The sequence below is a fragment of the Daphnia magna genome, linkage group LG1 (genome assembly GCF_020631705.1).
Source record: "Daphnia magna isolate NIES linkage group LG1, ASM2063170v1.1, whole genome shotgun sequence".
Classification (NCBI taxonomy): Eukaryota; Metazoa; Arthropoda; class Branchiopoda; order Diplostraca; family Daphniidae; genus Daphnia; species Daphnia magna.
Window position 1 is genome coordinate 13084685 of NC_059182.1, and position 14298 is coordinate 13098982.

General features: G+C 36.7%; 2 protein-coding genes and 3 long non-coding RNA genes across 8 annotated transcripts; all 5 read right to left on the minus strand.

Annotated features, from left to right (window-relative positions):
- Positions 1 to 1463: 1463 nt before the first annotated feature.
- On the minus strand, positions 1464 to 3172 carry LOC116935264. Its single transcript, XM_045168847.1, has 2 exons — positions 2839 to 3172; positions 1464 to 2766 (listed from the first exon to the last, which is right to left on the minus strand). The coding sequence occupies exons 1-2, from the start codon at positions 3050 to 3052 to the stop codon at positions 1880 to 1882; spliced, it is 1101 nt and encodes a 366-aa protein (XP_045024782.1). The 5' UTR covers positions 3053 to 3172; the 3' UTR covers positions 1464 to 1879.
- Positions 3173 to 3280: 108 nt separating this feature from the next.
- On the minus strand, positions 3281 to 4363 carry LOC123469676. 2 transcript variants are annotated; one of them, XR_006642971.1, is made up of 3 exons: positions 4304 to 4363; positions 3696 to 3754; positions 3281 to 3619 (listed from the first exon to the last, which is right to left on the minus strand). It is a non-coding gene; the product is annotated as an uncharacterized LOC123469676 (long non-coding RNA). The 2 variants fall into 2 exon arrangements; XR_006642970.1 differs by lacking the exon at positions 4304 to 4363 and adding an exon at positions 3976 to 4126.
- A 3507-nt stretch (positions 4364 to 7870) lies between these two features.
- Positions 7871 to 8263, minus strand: LOC123469678. Its single transcript, XR_006642974.1, has 2 exons — positions 8207 to 8263; positions 7871 to 8078 (listed from the first exon to the last, which is right to left on the minus strand). It is a non-coding gene; the product is annotated as an uncharacterized LOC123469678 (long non-coding RNA).
- A 127-nt stretch (positions 8264 to 8390) lies between these two features.
- On the minus strand, positions 8391 to 9361 carry LOC123469683. Of its 2 annotated transcripts, none has more exons than XR_006642982.1 (4): positions 9106 to 9361; positions 8899 to 9051; positions 8576 to 8777; positions 8391 to 8448 (listed from the first exon to the last, which is right to left on the minus strand). It is a non-coding gene; the product is annotated as an uncharacterized LOC123469683 (long non-coding RNA). The 2 variants fall into 2 exon arrangements; XR_006642975.1 differs by having other exon boundaries at positions 8411 to 8471; positions 9106 to 9360.
- A 1243-nt stretch (positions 9362 to 10604) lies between these two features.
- LOC123469693 (sarcolemmal membrane-associated protein-like) lies at positions 10605 to 13801 on the minus strand. Of its 2 annotated transcripts, XM_045168880.1 has the most exons (14): positions 13624 to 13801; positions 13329 to 13550; positions 13123 to 13260; positions 13007 to 13057; positions 12874 to 12940; positions 12732 to 12813; positions 12504 to 12671; positions 12225 to 12367; positions 11922 to 12156; positions 11637 to 11861; positions 11510 to 11576; positions 11172 to 11237; positions 10849 to 10962; positions 10605 to 10772 (listed from the first exon to the last, which is right to left on the minus strand). In XM_045168880.1, exons 4-14 carry the CDS (start codon positions 13023 to 13025, stop codon positions 10750 to 10752), a joined length of 1209 nt encoding a protein of 402 aa, XP_045024815.1. In that variant the 5' UTR covers positions 13026 to 13057; positions 13123 to 13260; positions 13329 to 13550; positions 13624 to 13801; the 3' UTR covers positions 10605 to 10749. The 2 variants fall into 2 exon arrangements, with proteins under 2 accessions (XP_045024815.1, XP_045024818.1); XM_045168883.1 differs by lacking the exon at positions 11172 to 11237 and having other exon boundaries at positions 13624 to 13798.
- Between the last annotated feature and the right edge of the window lie 497 nt (positions 13802 to 14298).

Sequence of the window (14298 nt, forward strand, 5' to 3'; positions counted from 1 at the left end):
TTAACATGTAAATGAAAAACTATAAGACCAATAGAAAAATAAACCTGATTTCCATGATTTTCATTCAATTCTGAATCTAAATCATGTATTTTAAGCCAAATTTGAAATTTGGTCAAAAATGAAAAAGTGGGAAGGGTATAGCCTTTCCACTTTTGTCAAAATCGTCCAAAAATGACATCTCTTGAAATTCTCCAGAAATCAGACGGTATAATCGAAATTGAACGCTGATTTCGATTTAGTCATTGGTTTTCTCTTTAGACTAGCCGTTTAAAAAATTAACGAAACTGTTAGCGCACCAACTTCATTTATTGTTTTTAACAACTAAATGAAAAACTATAAGACCAATAGAAAAATAAACCTGATTTCCGTGATTATTTTTTTCAATTCTGAATCTAAATCATGTATTTTAAGCCAAATTTGAAATTTGGTCAAAAATGAAAAAGTGGGAAGGGTATAGCCTTTCCACTTTTGATTCAAAATCGGCCAAAAATGACATCTCTTGAAATTCTCCAGAAATCAGACGGTATAATCGAAATTGAACGCTGATTTCGATTTAGTCATTGGTTTTCTCTTTAGACTAGCCGTTTAAAAAATCAACGAAACTGTTAGCGCACCAATTTCATTTACGGTTTTTAACATCTAAATGAAAAACTATAAGACCAATAGAAAAATAAACCTGATTTCCGTGATTTTCATTCAATTCTGAATCTAAATCATGTATTTTAAGCCAAATTTGAAATTTGGTCAAAAATGAAAAAGTGGGAAGGGTATAGCCTTTCCACTTTTGTCAAAATCGGCCAAAAATGACATCTCTTGAAATTCTCCAAAAATCAGACGGTATAATCGAAATTGAACGCTTATTTCGATTTAGTCATTGGTTTTCTCTTTAGACTAGCCGTTTAAAAAATTAACGAAAACAGTTCTGTTAGCGCACCAACTTCATTTATGGTTTTTAACATGTAAATGAAAAACTATAAGACCAATATTTAGAAAATTTCAGGAAATATGGGCTGTATAGATCTTATTGCAATTCAAAAGTACGCGACAAGCCAAAAGTCGTGCACAGCTTACGCCGATGCGCACCACTGTGGCCTATAGCTGAACTAAAAATTGTTTTATGCTTGACTATAACCATTCGTACGATGCTTTACCGTTAAGCAGACAGATCGCACTCATGGTCATGGAATCTGCAAGTTTGTTTTCATTTTAAAAAGTAAACTGTGATGTAGTTTCATAATGAGCGGCAGTCGAGTCACTCGAGTGTCATATAAACTATCCGAATTAGAAATAATCAATGTTATGAAAGTAGAGAAGCAACCAAAAGATCATCAAAAAGTATCTCCGTTACCTGTGATACAGCAATAGATAACTCTTGTAACGTATTTAAAGATATCACCAATAACGTGGGACTGAGTAGAGGGAAAAAATTGAAAGTGTTATCTACAAAGAATACAAGCCGTTAATTTGGAAAAAAGGGTTTTTTATTTTGAAATTGGAAACTTGGTACATTAATGGAGAAATTAGCGAATTGGTACAACACTAGGGTTTGCGTTACTTAAGCAGCAACACACAAAAACAATTTTATCAAAAAAAGAAATTTTATCTTTGTCTCCTCCTACCAAACTTACAGGCACTCTGTCTCTCAAAATTCTGAAAGTTTGTCTCAATTTACCAATGACTCTCTCAACGTGAATGCGTACATTTGAAACTTTTCTGGAATAATTTACTTCACTACGTGTAAGTCGTGTTCTTCTTCCGAGAAACGCAGGAGTGATCAATTTTGCACCCCTCTTTCGAACTTCTTCTTCTACTAGAAATCCTCGATCGGCCAATACAACGTCATCTTTTTGGAGCTTATCCAAGAAATTCTCATCATCAACTACAGCAACATTTTTTTATCCAAAGTAATATGCACATCTGTACTTCTACCGCCATATCCCTGAGATATGTACGATATAGATCCAACAGGTGTTACTGAAATTAGATATTTAATAGTGTTCCTGCCCTTGTAAAATGAAAAAGTTGAAGACCTAGCTAGTAGATTGTTGAACCTTTCCAAAGGGATTTCGAAAGCATCAATTATGCTCACGCATCCAGGAAATTTGTTTCGAAAATATGTTGGCGTTGATTTCCTTAAAGCTTCCCTTGTTGGCCAAACCATGAAGTTTCTGGATAGACGAATGTACATTACATCAATCCATTTTGCTAAATAAGAGGAAACAGATGTTTGAGAAATATGAAATCGGTAAGCTAAGTCTTGTTCGGATAAGTTTAGTCGCAGCCTCATGAGGACTAACAGAAATTGCTCTTCTGTTTGAAGTGATCGTTTGGTAGATAAACTGCAGTGATCAATTCCAGGTAAAAGTAATTTGTACATTACTAAGAACAGTTTCCAAGACTTGAGTCCTGTATAAAACTTGGTCATTTTGTCATTGTCGGTTATTCTATTGATTAATTTTTCTTTTTTGAGTTTTTCCTCCAAAGAACCAATTGTTTCTTTTAGCTTTTTGGATTCTTCAATCAGTGAATGCAGTTGTGTGTCGTTGTAATTCTTGTCGTAATTACTATCTTCACAGTGAATGTCACATGAAATACCAGGTACTGAATTTGGTACCATTTCAGATTCTGTAGAAATTAATGCTTCACTTTGTAAGCTGCAATCAGCCACATTCTCAATACCAGATTCTTCATGTTGTTGAAGGTTGGATAAATTTTTGGACGGAACCCAATCAACATCATTGTCAAGGTACAGATATGATGGTTTACCTACAAAATATTACCTTAGTTACCTAACTACTGCAACAGTAGGCTAATATTTATTATAAATGAAAAAAATACCTGAATGGAAATGGTTGGAACAAACACATTGAATACCATAGTGTCTATTTAAATACTGCCCAAGAATAGCATTCCAAGCTGAAATTCGTCTTTCCACTAACTGGATCTCATTTGCACGCAATAATCCATGTTTCTTAGGAATTGAAAAAAAAGAGAAAGAACTTTTTCTTGATTGCGTTTCGAATTCACCACAAATACAACAAACTCGTCTCATGTTATTTAATAACAAGGTTTTACGCTGCAGTGACTGAAACAACGGACGAAATGTCAACTGGAAAATAACTGGCAATCCGTCTGTGGTAAAGCATCGTACGAATGGTTATAGTCAAGCATAAAACAATTTTTAGTTCAGCTATAGGCCACAGTGGTGCGCATCGGCGTAAGCTGCGCACGACTTTTGGCTTGTCGCGTACTTTTGAATTGCAATAAGATCTATATAAAATCTAATAACTTTCAAACTAATTCCCCCTTCCAAAAATCTTTTACTGGGTTTGTAGAAGAGAATTAGCTCTTTAATATAAGACAAAAACGGAAGAGGAGGGGATTAAAGATAACTAACGGCAGTGATTTTCGCTAAAGCCGTTTCCCCGTAAGCTCTGTGTTAAACACGGAAGCGGTTTTTGGGTAGTAAAAAGGGAGACGGAACTCATTTTTCGTGTGGTGTTTCATCATTTTACAAGTTAGGGAAATAAAATTTGGCATGCATGACTCCATTTCCATCCATTCAAAGTCGTGCCACGAGATCTCACGAGACTGTCGAAACAGAAAATCTGTTTTGTACCTGTCGCAGAAAAGGGTGAGAGAAAAAATGCTTGGAGTTCATCGGATGTGATAAAAAGGGTTACAACAAATGGTACCACAAAATGTGCGTTAATGATTGTCCTGTAAATGTGGCTGACGAATGGTTTTGCATGACCTGTAAAAAATTAAAAAATTTAATCCTGAATATTAAATATTAAAAGTAATTTTTTTTTTAGTTGCCTTATGTTAATGTTAACGAAAAGAAAACATATTGCTCGTTCTAGAGCAATAAGGAAAGTCGCGACTCGAAGCAGACTAAAAAAAATAGGGGAAAAAAATAATAAATCAAAAATTGATATAGTTTGGCAACGCTGTGTGAGGTGCAATAAGTGTGACCTTAATACATATGTAGTGAGACCATGTTGACAACCTCACACGGCCTGTGGAAAAACCAGTCCGTTGCCAGGCGACGCACAAAGCCCCGCCTTGAAAACAACTTCGCGGCCTGATTTTTCCCTATCTTCATGACCGACGCGCCATCTCTCTGAAAAAAATCTCCCAAAACTTCGAGTCGCTCTTAGATTGCTCCGCGTTCCTTTATCGTTGAGCCGATAATTGACATGACCCCTTTGTTAATCTCCGCGTTATCTCCTCTACAACATGACGTCAAGTTTTGCGACACAGCATATAAAATAAGAAAACGTATAAAAGATAAGTACGAGACCCTGAAATCCACTCGAATGGGCCGACTAAACTGCTCCGCACTCCTTTTTCTATTCAGCCGATAAAAACGGGGACTCGACCGGGAGCTGCTGCGTTATTTCATCTACAAAAGGAGACCAATCTCAGCGGCCCAGCATCTAAAATAAGAAAACGAACGAAAGATTAGTGTCAACACCCTGAAATCGCCGCGCCATCAGCGCCATCTCTAGGGTTAAGTCTCAGAAAAAGTGTCGGTCGATCCACCGGTCGTTGTAGAAGGGTAGGGGTGCCTGTATCAGGGGGTTGGGAAATGCGAGGTTTGATAGAATCCCTATCGGGAAACTTAGCTGCACCAGGCGAAAAAGACGCGGATGATGACACTGATTTTGACGATCTTACCCGTCGTTTCGAAGATTTAAAGAAAAAGAAGTAGAAGTAGCTCGAATTTGTCATCAAAGCTGCCTGAAAATGAGTAATTTCCAGATTTGGCGTAACTCAATATCTATAGGACAATGTAGCATCTCCTGGAAAATGAGTTATTGTTTACACTTTCGGTGTGTGCTTGTCAATCTTGTTACACTAGGGGCCCTCACTCCGTTCAGGAAGTTCCCGATAGGGTACGGCCTGGTCGCCAATTTCCCATAATATCTCGGAAACCGTTTGCTCTTCCGGCAAAACAGACTCCGTATACATGTCCTATGAGGCGTGCACTGATCATCAACGCCTTCATCCAGCCTTTCCACTTTTTTCAAAATCGGCCAAAAATGACATCTCTTGAAATTCTCCAAAAATCAGACGGTATAATCGAAATTGAACGCTGATTTCGATTTGGTCATTGGTTTTCTCTTTAGACTAGCCGTTAAAAAAATTAACGAAAACAGTTCTGTTAGCGCACCAACTTCATTTATGGTTTTTAAAATGTAAATGAAAAATTATAAGACCAATGGAAAAATAAACCGGATTTCCGTGATTTTTTATTCAATTCTGATTCGAATTCATGTATTTTAAGCAAAATTTGAAATTTGGCCAAAAATGAAAAAGTGGGAAGGGTATAGCCTTCCCACTTTTGTCAAAATCTACCAAAAACGACATCTTTTGAAATTCTCCAAAAATCACACGGAATAATCGAAATTGAACGCTGATTTCGATTTAGTTATTGGTTTTCTCGTTAAACCAGCCGTTTCAAAAATTAACGAAACAGTGCTGTTAGCGCAACAACTTAATTTAGGGTTTTTAAGGATAAAATCAAAAACTATAAGACCAATAGGAAAATAAACCTGATTTTCGTGATTTTCATTCAATTATGATTCGAATTCATGTATTTTAAGCAAAATTTGAAATTTGGCCAAAAATGAAAAAGTGGGAAGGGTATAGCCTTCCCACTTTTGTCAAAATCTACCAAAAACGACATCTCTTGAAATTCTCCAAAAATCACACGGAATAATCGAAATTGAACGCTGATTTCGATTTAGTTATTGGTTTTCTCGTTAAACCAGCCGTTTCAAAAATTAACGAAACAGTGCTGTTAGCGCAACAACTTAATTTAGGGTTTTTAAGGATTAAATCAAAAACTATAAGACCAATAGGAAAATAAGCCTGATTTTCGTGATTTTCATTCAATTTTGATTCGAATTCATGTATTTTAAGCAAAATTTGAAATTTGGCCAAAAATGAAAAAGTGGGAAGGGTATAGCCTTCCCACCTTTGTCAAAATCTACCAAAAACGACATCTCTTGAAATTCTCCAAAAATCACACGGAATAATCGAAATTGAACGCTGATTTCGATTTAGTTATTGGTTTTCTCGTTAAACCAGCCGTTTCAAAAATTTACGAAACAGTGCTGTTAGCGCAACAACTTAATTTAGGGTTTTTAAGGATTAAATCAAAAACTATAAGACCAATAGGAAAATAAACCTGATTTTCGTGATTTTCATTCAATTTTGATTCGAATTCATGTATTTTAAGCAAAATTTGAAATTTGGCCAAAAATGAAAAACTGGGAAGGGTATAGCCTTCCCACTTTTGTCAAAATCTACCAAAAACGACATCTCTTGAAATTCTCCAAAAATCACACGGAATAATCGAAATTGAACGCTGATTTCGATTTAGTTATTGGTTTTCTCGTTAAACCAGCCGTTTCAAAAATTAACGAAACAGTGCTGTTAGCGCAACAACTTAATTTAGGGTTTTTAAGGATTAAATCAAAAACTATAAGACCAATAGGAAAATAAGCCTGATTTTCGTGATTTTCATTCAATTTTGATTCGAATTCATGTATTTTAAGCAAAATTTGAAATTTGGCCAAAAATGAAAAAGTGGGAAGGGTATGCCCTTCCCACTTTTGTCAAAATCTACCAAAAACGACATCTCTTGAAATTCTCCAAAAATCACACGGAATAATCGAAATTGAACGCTGATTTCGATTTAGTAATTGGTTTTCTCGTTAAACCAGCCGTTTCAAAAATTAACGAAACAGTGCTGTTAGCGCAACAACTTAATTTAGGGTTTTTAAGGATTAAATCAAAAACTATAAGACCAATAGGAAAATAAGCCTGATTTTCGTGATTTTCATTCAATTTTGATTCGAATTCATGTATTTTAAGCAAAATTTGAAATTTGGCCAAAAATGAAAAAGTGGGAAGGGTATAGCCTTCCCATTTTTGTCAAAATCTACCAAAAACGACATCTCTTGAAATTCTCCAAAAATCACACGGAATAATCGAAATTGAACGCTGATTTCGATTTAGTTATTGGTTTTCTCGTTAAACCAGCCGTTTCAAAAATTAACGAAACAGTGCTGTTAGCGCAACAACTTAATTTAGGGTTTTTAAGGATTAAATCAAAAACTATAAGACCAATAGGAAAATAAACCTGATTTTCGTGATTTTCATTCAATTTTGATTCGAATTCATGTATTTTAAGCAAAATTTGAAATTTGGCCAAAAATGAAAAAGTGGGAAGGGTATAGCCTTCCCACTTTTGTCAAAATCTACCAAAAACGACATCTCTTGAAATTCTCCAAAAATCACACGGAATAATCGAAATTGAACGCTGATTTCGATTTAGTTATTGGTTTTCTCGTTAAACCAGCCGTTTCAAAAATTAACGAAACAGTGCTGTTAGCGCAACAACTTAATTTAGGGTTTTTAAGGATTAAATCAAAAACTATAAGACCAATAGGAAAATAAACCTGATTTTCGTGATTTTCATTCAATTTTGATTCGAATTCATGTATTTTAAGCAAAATTTGAAATTTGGCCAAAAATGAAAAAGTGGGAAGGGTATAGCCTTCCCATTTTTGTCAAAATCTACCAAAAACGACATCTCTTGGAATTCTCCAAAAATCAGACGGTATAATCGAAATTGAACGCTGATTTCGATTTAGTCATTGGTTTTCTCTTTAGACTAGCCGTTAAAAAAATTAACGAAAACAGTTCTGTTAGCGCACCAACTTCATTTATGGTTTTTAAAATGTAAATGAAAAATTATAAGACCAATAGAAAAATAAACCGGATTTCCGTGATTTTCATTCTATTCTGAATCTAAATCATGTATTTTACCACTCACTAATACTCATACTCTTCTCTCTTCTTACCAGGCTTCAGCATCACTCAGAGGATGACCAACATCAATGTTTCTTTTTACTTTCTTTGCAAGACACTTGTTGGTTTCAGACATCAATGCCTCTAATATTCCTGTCCACACAAAGCAGGAAAAGCTTCTTGGCTCAAGGGTCATCTCAAGCAAGTCCAAAGTCATAAACTTCCGAGAGAAGAATTTTTTTTACCGTCTAATACTATAAATAATAAAAATTTAGCTAATATTGTCACACGAGTTGTATTTGGACAAGAACAAACGAATACAACAAGTGATGACATCAATTCTAAACAATGGTTTAACTCAAACAAAAGGGATAACCATTACCAAAAGTTGGAGAAGCGTCTGAAGACCTCTTGGGAAACCAGGGAACTCCTCTTACGGAGCCCAGCTCCGGGAGCTCACCCGATGGAGACTCATCTAACGCAGATTCGGGGCAGCGTTTTATACCGTCGCGCGAATTACTCCCCTTCCGGACTGCATATCTGCGTATCTTTCTTAGAGCGGACTTCTCCCGATAATTTCTTCACCACGATCGCAGCGTTGTCCAAGGAGCGGATGACTCATCTCTGTGAAGAGATAACCAATCTCCCTTTTCACCCGCGACAATATCAACATGCCATAGAGTTGTATGTTAAAGCAAACTGCAAACTAAAAATACTGTTGATAGGTTTTTTTATGCCTATTTATACAAACCAGCATTGTTTAGTTCAGGATAGAAGGGCAGAAATTCTCAATATTTTCCATTGGAATGTTTTCTCTGGGATTGATGTATTCACGATGCACACTGTGTGTAAAGCTGCTGATAGTGACCATACCTGAAGAAACACATGAATAATGAAGGTGTGTGCAAAAGCAGAATCCTTGTGGTTGGCATGAAGATATGGCAAATTTATATCTAGTCGAAGAAAAACCATGGATATTAATTTAAAAATAACAGTAATTAAAATGCAACATGTGATAAACAAAAGATACGCTCAAAAAGTCTAAACTATTCTCAGATAGAATGTGTTGTTTACCGCTGACTAATTATATTGTTGCAATTGCACTGTTTGTTTGTCTCGAGTCACATGTAACTCATTCCATGGTTGGAGGTGCAAGATTAATTGTTGAAGGAAAAAATACTGCTAAAACAAAACAAAGTCCTTGAGGCACTCAAGGACTTCACCTAGCTGCCAACAAAGTGAGACATTATGGCATGACTAATTGGATAATGCCTTAAATACCTTTATTAATCAATACGCTCACCAACGGAGCTTTGTTATTGTGCAACGCTCATCGAGGTGCAAACACGCGTACACTTCCAACGTGCGTGTCAAGATCTCGTCAAGTTGTCATTCATTAACTATACAATGCTGATCGAAATCGGCCTAACAATCGATCGATAAATTCAATATGTTGTAGACTCCTCCTCCCTTGAAGGCGTCGTCTATCGAAATCGCTACATGGCAGTACAAGTTGTTTATTTATTTGCTAAATAAACGGACAACTATTAAAAAGTGGATCAAACGGCGTTCCGTAGTTGCCCCTTTTTATGTAGACGACCATGATCGAAACAATGGAGCTCACACGGCCTGTGAAAAAACCTGTCCGTTGCCGGGCGACGCACAAAGCCTCGCCTTGAAAAATAACTTCGCGGCCTGATTTTTCCCTATCTTCATGACCGACGCGCCATCTCTCTGAAAAAAATCTCCAGAAATGTCGAGTCGCTCTTAGATTGCTCCGCATTCCTTTATTGTTGAGCCGATAATTGACAGGACCCCTTCGTTAATCTCCGCGTTATCTCCTCTACAACACGACGTCAAGTTTTGCGACGCAGCATCTAAAATAAGAAAACGTATAAAGGATACGTACGAGACCCTGAAATCGACTCGAGTTGGCTGACTAAACTGCTCCACACTCCTTCGTCGTTCAGCCGATAAAAACGGGGACTCGACCGGGAGCTGCTGCGTTATTTCCTCTACAAATGGAGACCAATCTCAGCGGCACAGCATCTAAAAAAAAAAAACGAACGAAAGATTAGTGCGGACACCCCTGAAATCGCCGCGCCATCAGCGCCATCTCTGGGATAAAGTCTCAGAAAAAGTGTCGGTCGATCCACCGGTCGTTGTAGAAAGGTAAGGGTGCCTGTATCAGGGGGTTGGGAAATGCGAGTTTTGATAGAATCCCTATCGGGAAATTGTTAAGAAAGAATCACGAAGCAATTGGGGTTTCAAAGACTACATGTTCGGACAAAACATGATCACGTGGTTAATTACAATCGGAATCTTGCTGTGGGGCATCTCCACTAAATGGTTAAGGGAACTTCAAAGTAAGATTGAGCCTATAAAGTCGTTGAATTATTTTCCTGTACAAGTTTCCCTATAGAAGAACGTCATGTCATGTAAATATACAATGTCTAAAAAAAACTTAAGGAAGAAAATAGAGAAATAGTTCAGCAACACGTTGTCCTGGCAGCTTCGGCTTCTACTAGACCGTAATCTCGGCCGGCTCTTCGATAACCAGCTTTAACTCCATCCCATCCGTCGTGGATTGAGTATTCTCCTAGCTGAACGCGGTTATAAATTTCCTGGCCAACAATACGAAACGCTTCTTCCACATTTTCACCTATGCATCAAATGGGTTATTACAAAATAATAGTTTATTAGTTATTACTAAGGCTACACATACCTGTTTTGGCAGAAGTTTCAACAAAAGGCATTTCATTGAAGTTTGCAAACCTTGCAGCTTCTTCACTTGACACTTCTCTTTGGTCTTTCAAATCCAGTTTACATCCAACAAGGATAAAAACAGCTCTGTGTGGCTCAATATGTGATTTGGCTTCATTCGTCCAGACTGGTACATTTTCAAAGCTCTTCCTACAGCAAATGTCATAAACTAAAAGTACTCCAACCTATATATGTATGGGAGTTGAGAGAGGTATTATAAATATATAGATATATATTATATTAATTAAAATTCTGATTTACCGAATTCCTGAAATATGACTTTGTGATTGATCGAAACCTTTCTTGACCTAAAATAAAAGCAAAAATAAGAGTACTCGAGTACTCGGCACTTGGCGCGCGTTTCTTCCAAAAGCTCTGCAATAATAAAAACACGAAATATTATAGATACAGTCAATATGTGGAGACCAGCAAATATAAAGCTTGGCGTGATCAATTTGGCTGCAAAAAAAGGGTGGGGATTGCAAATATTCTATGTTAGCAAATGACAAAGCAAAGAACAGATGTCGTGCAGCAAGAAAGCATTACAAAGCTGAAATAGTGCCACAAAGGGTTAGTTCAATCACCTTTTAAAATTACACTACAACATGCCAATTGCCTGCGGTAAAGATAACAATCCCACGTGCATCGACCTACACAATCGCCAAACAAATAAATCAGGTATCTAAACTGGTTACAGGCATATTGGCCAAGCCCTAATACTCCATTATGTGAGGGTTTATGCATTAGTTGTGTAACGGGTACGTAAAAAGAATTTAATAAAAGGTCATGGACATTGAAATGCAAGGTATCACAATGAATTATAAGAAGGGCCATCCAATTCCAGAATGATAAGGCAACGAAATCCAAAACCAACAGAAAGAAGATACGATGAAGGATTGAAAAGGGAGCACGCATTCAATACCTTGTAGACGATCAACTTCTTTTGACTTGTATCCAATAGGATCTGGGACGAATTCTCCATTCAGATTCTGAGCCATAGAAAAAAAGCCAATAAGAAAAGATGCAGATAACGGTAGATGTTGATTTACGTTTGCGAGTGATGTTTTAAGTTGTGACTCAAGTTGGACCACACGTTGTCTTAACGTTTCAGTTTGATTTTCTTTGACATTGTTACTCTTATCTTCAACTACATCTCCGCCGATTTCATTTTCATCTTTCTTTAGTTCTTCTGCTACTTTCATGGAATCAAGACGTAGTCTTAGATTGGCGAGCTGCTCTTTGGTGAAATCGATTTCCGCCTGCCTGCTCTCCACCTGTTTTACAAATAAGAACGTTATACATGAAATTTCAAATGGAAAGATTTTAAAAATTACCTGGGCTAAAAGAACCATTTCTTTTTCTTCAGCTTCACGAAGTGCGTCTTGTCGCGACTGCATTTCCTGTTCATGACGAAGTTGTTGGTTGTCTGCCTCCTGCAATTTTCTCTTGTACGATTGTAACTCGTCTGATTCCTTTTCGAATTTCTCAGCCAGTTCTAATATTTGTTCATTCAACTTATCATTTAATTCTTTCATATTGTCGCGTTCGTCTTCGGCATTACTCAACGATCTAGTAATTTAGAGAAAAGATATCTAGTGAATTATTATCTCAACTACGAAAACAATCACGCTACTTACCGTTCGGTTTCCTGCAATTTTTTTAATGTCTCCATCTTTTCCGTGAGCACTTTCCGCAAAGATTCTTTAGAAACATCCTGATAAATGTTTTTCTCGTCATACAACTTTCGGATCTCCTCTCGTAGTTTATCTTCGTGAAAGTTCTTTAGAAAAAGAACGGCAAACGACAAACTCATTCTTTACGTAAGCTTTATTAAATTATTTTTTAAGTTTTATTATATATCCTAAGAAATTTCTATTCTATATTTAAAAAAAAAGAAAAAAAAGGAAAGAACGTACTTTCGATGAAACGACAAGTTGATTTTCAAGCGATTCTATCCGAGTTAATAGTCTGTCTTCCTCCATCAATGCTGTCCAGCCCATTTCAGCTGCTTCACGCGTAGCGCTCACAATACGCTGCAAGGATCTTAATTTCGTTTCTAAAACTTGTTCTCGAATAACCGCTTCCTTGAATTCGATAAAAAATTTTAGAAACGAGATCGTGACAGGCGTTTCCCAGGTAGATACCTGTATCCATTGGTTAAGTTGGTAGAGATCTTGTTTGCCAAGTTCACAACTATCTTCTTCTTCTTGGATGCCTGTTGAAGGACTGGAGGAAGAAAGTATACATTAACTATAAGACTCAATTTGGAATAGGAAACTTACAAACCTGGCTTTGGCTTCTTTGCCATCAGGTAAATATAACTTTACAGTAGCTACAATACAACCATGAGTAACTTAAAAAACAAAATTTAGAATGATTGAAGCAATCTGTGAAAACATAATAGTTATGATGTGAATACCTTTTCTTGAATTTTCCATAACATCTACCCCAAACTGACTTGTAAATAAAACTACAGAAAGAAAGATATGGGAATTATTAAACTCACTTGGAATGGAGTAAATTACTTGGGAATACCTTTCCATCTTTATACCACAACAATGCATAATTCCTAGATAATACTTTACAATCAAATATGGCATTGTTAACAGCAGGCTTCACTCTAGCCACTGACCGCCCAACTTTCATGGCACTCTCCAGGCTGAGATTTCTCTCCTGCACAAAAAAAGTTTCTTAATATTCAAAATATACCAAAGTCCACCTGGCAGAGTTTTATGCTATACCTGGAAAGGATGTGAATTTGGTCGGCAGATAAGTGTAGCTCTAGGAACCATCTTGTTGGATTCCTGTCCCCCATTTTCGGGGAAATCTTTGAGGGTCACATTGTTTTCGTCCAGTGCGGAGAGAGAGACGGATCGGGGTAGGTCAAATTCGATCACAACCATCCGGCCAGCCTGTGATTAATGAGTGTCGAACTCCGGGAAGAGCCGCCCTTCCTCGTTTCACTATTTTGAAAATAACATGCAGACTACTTTAAGAGAGAGGAGTGTGAAGTTATTTTCACTATCGTTTTTCAACCTGAATACTGTGCACTGGTTATTGATAAAACCTAAAAAAAAATCAATGGGGTTTTTCACCAACACTCAGTGCGACAAGATTTCCTCAACTACATCCCTAATCATTCTTAAAGTTACGGCCTAAAACTCACGTATAAACCACGCACAACTTCATTAAACTTGATTTCTCCCTAAAGAAAGTGAGGCCAGAAGGGAGGGGTTTAAGGGGGGTAAGGTGGCGCTATCTACTGTAAATATTAATTGAGCGGAAGTCGGTCGTGACATCTCTTGTAAGAAAAAATCGAATCTAACAACTTGAAATATAATATAGCTTACAGATGCTTTGACTTATTCGAGGCAATTTTGTTCTATATTTTTGCATAATATCAGCTGTTGCTTATCTTTACGTGTACGGGCTTCTCTTTATGAACAAATCATATGCAGCCCATGCTCGATTTGACATTGCAATCTCCAAGAAAATTAACACGAACAACATTTAAAAAAATTTTTACTTGAAATATGTGTGAAATATCTGCCACAAATGGACAAGCAACAGAAATCTTAAAAATCTTAAATTTTTTTTTTGCAAAATAGCATTTTCGAGTAAGGGGTGGTTTGCTACTAAGCCATAGGCAGCACTTGCATATATAAGTAAACTCCTAATTCAGCAATTTCAACTCGCTAACCGATACAAAAT

Bases quoted from the DNA above. Each gene is read 5' to 3' on its own strand.
- LOC123469693 (XM_045168880.1), bottom strand. The intron at 12,157-12,224 runs GTAAGTAGCGTG...CTAAATTACTAG, and splicing joins AAATTGCAGGAAACCGAACG to ATCGTTGAGTAATGCCGAAG. The intron at 11,238-11,509 runs GTATTGAATGCG...GCGATTGTGTAG, and splicing joins AGAAGTTGATCGTCTACAAG to GTCGATGCACGTGGGATTGT.
- LOC116935264 (XM_045168847.1), bottom strand. From the start codon at position 3,052: ATGAGACGAGTTTGTTGTATTTGTGGTGAATTCGAAACGCAATCAAGA. The intron at 2,767-2,838 runs GTATTTTTTTCA...AATATTTTGTAG, and splicing joins TTCCAACCATTTCCATTCAG to GTAAACCATCATATCTGTAC.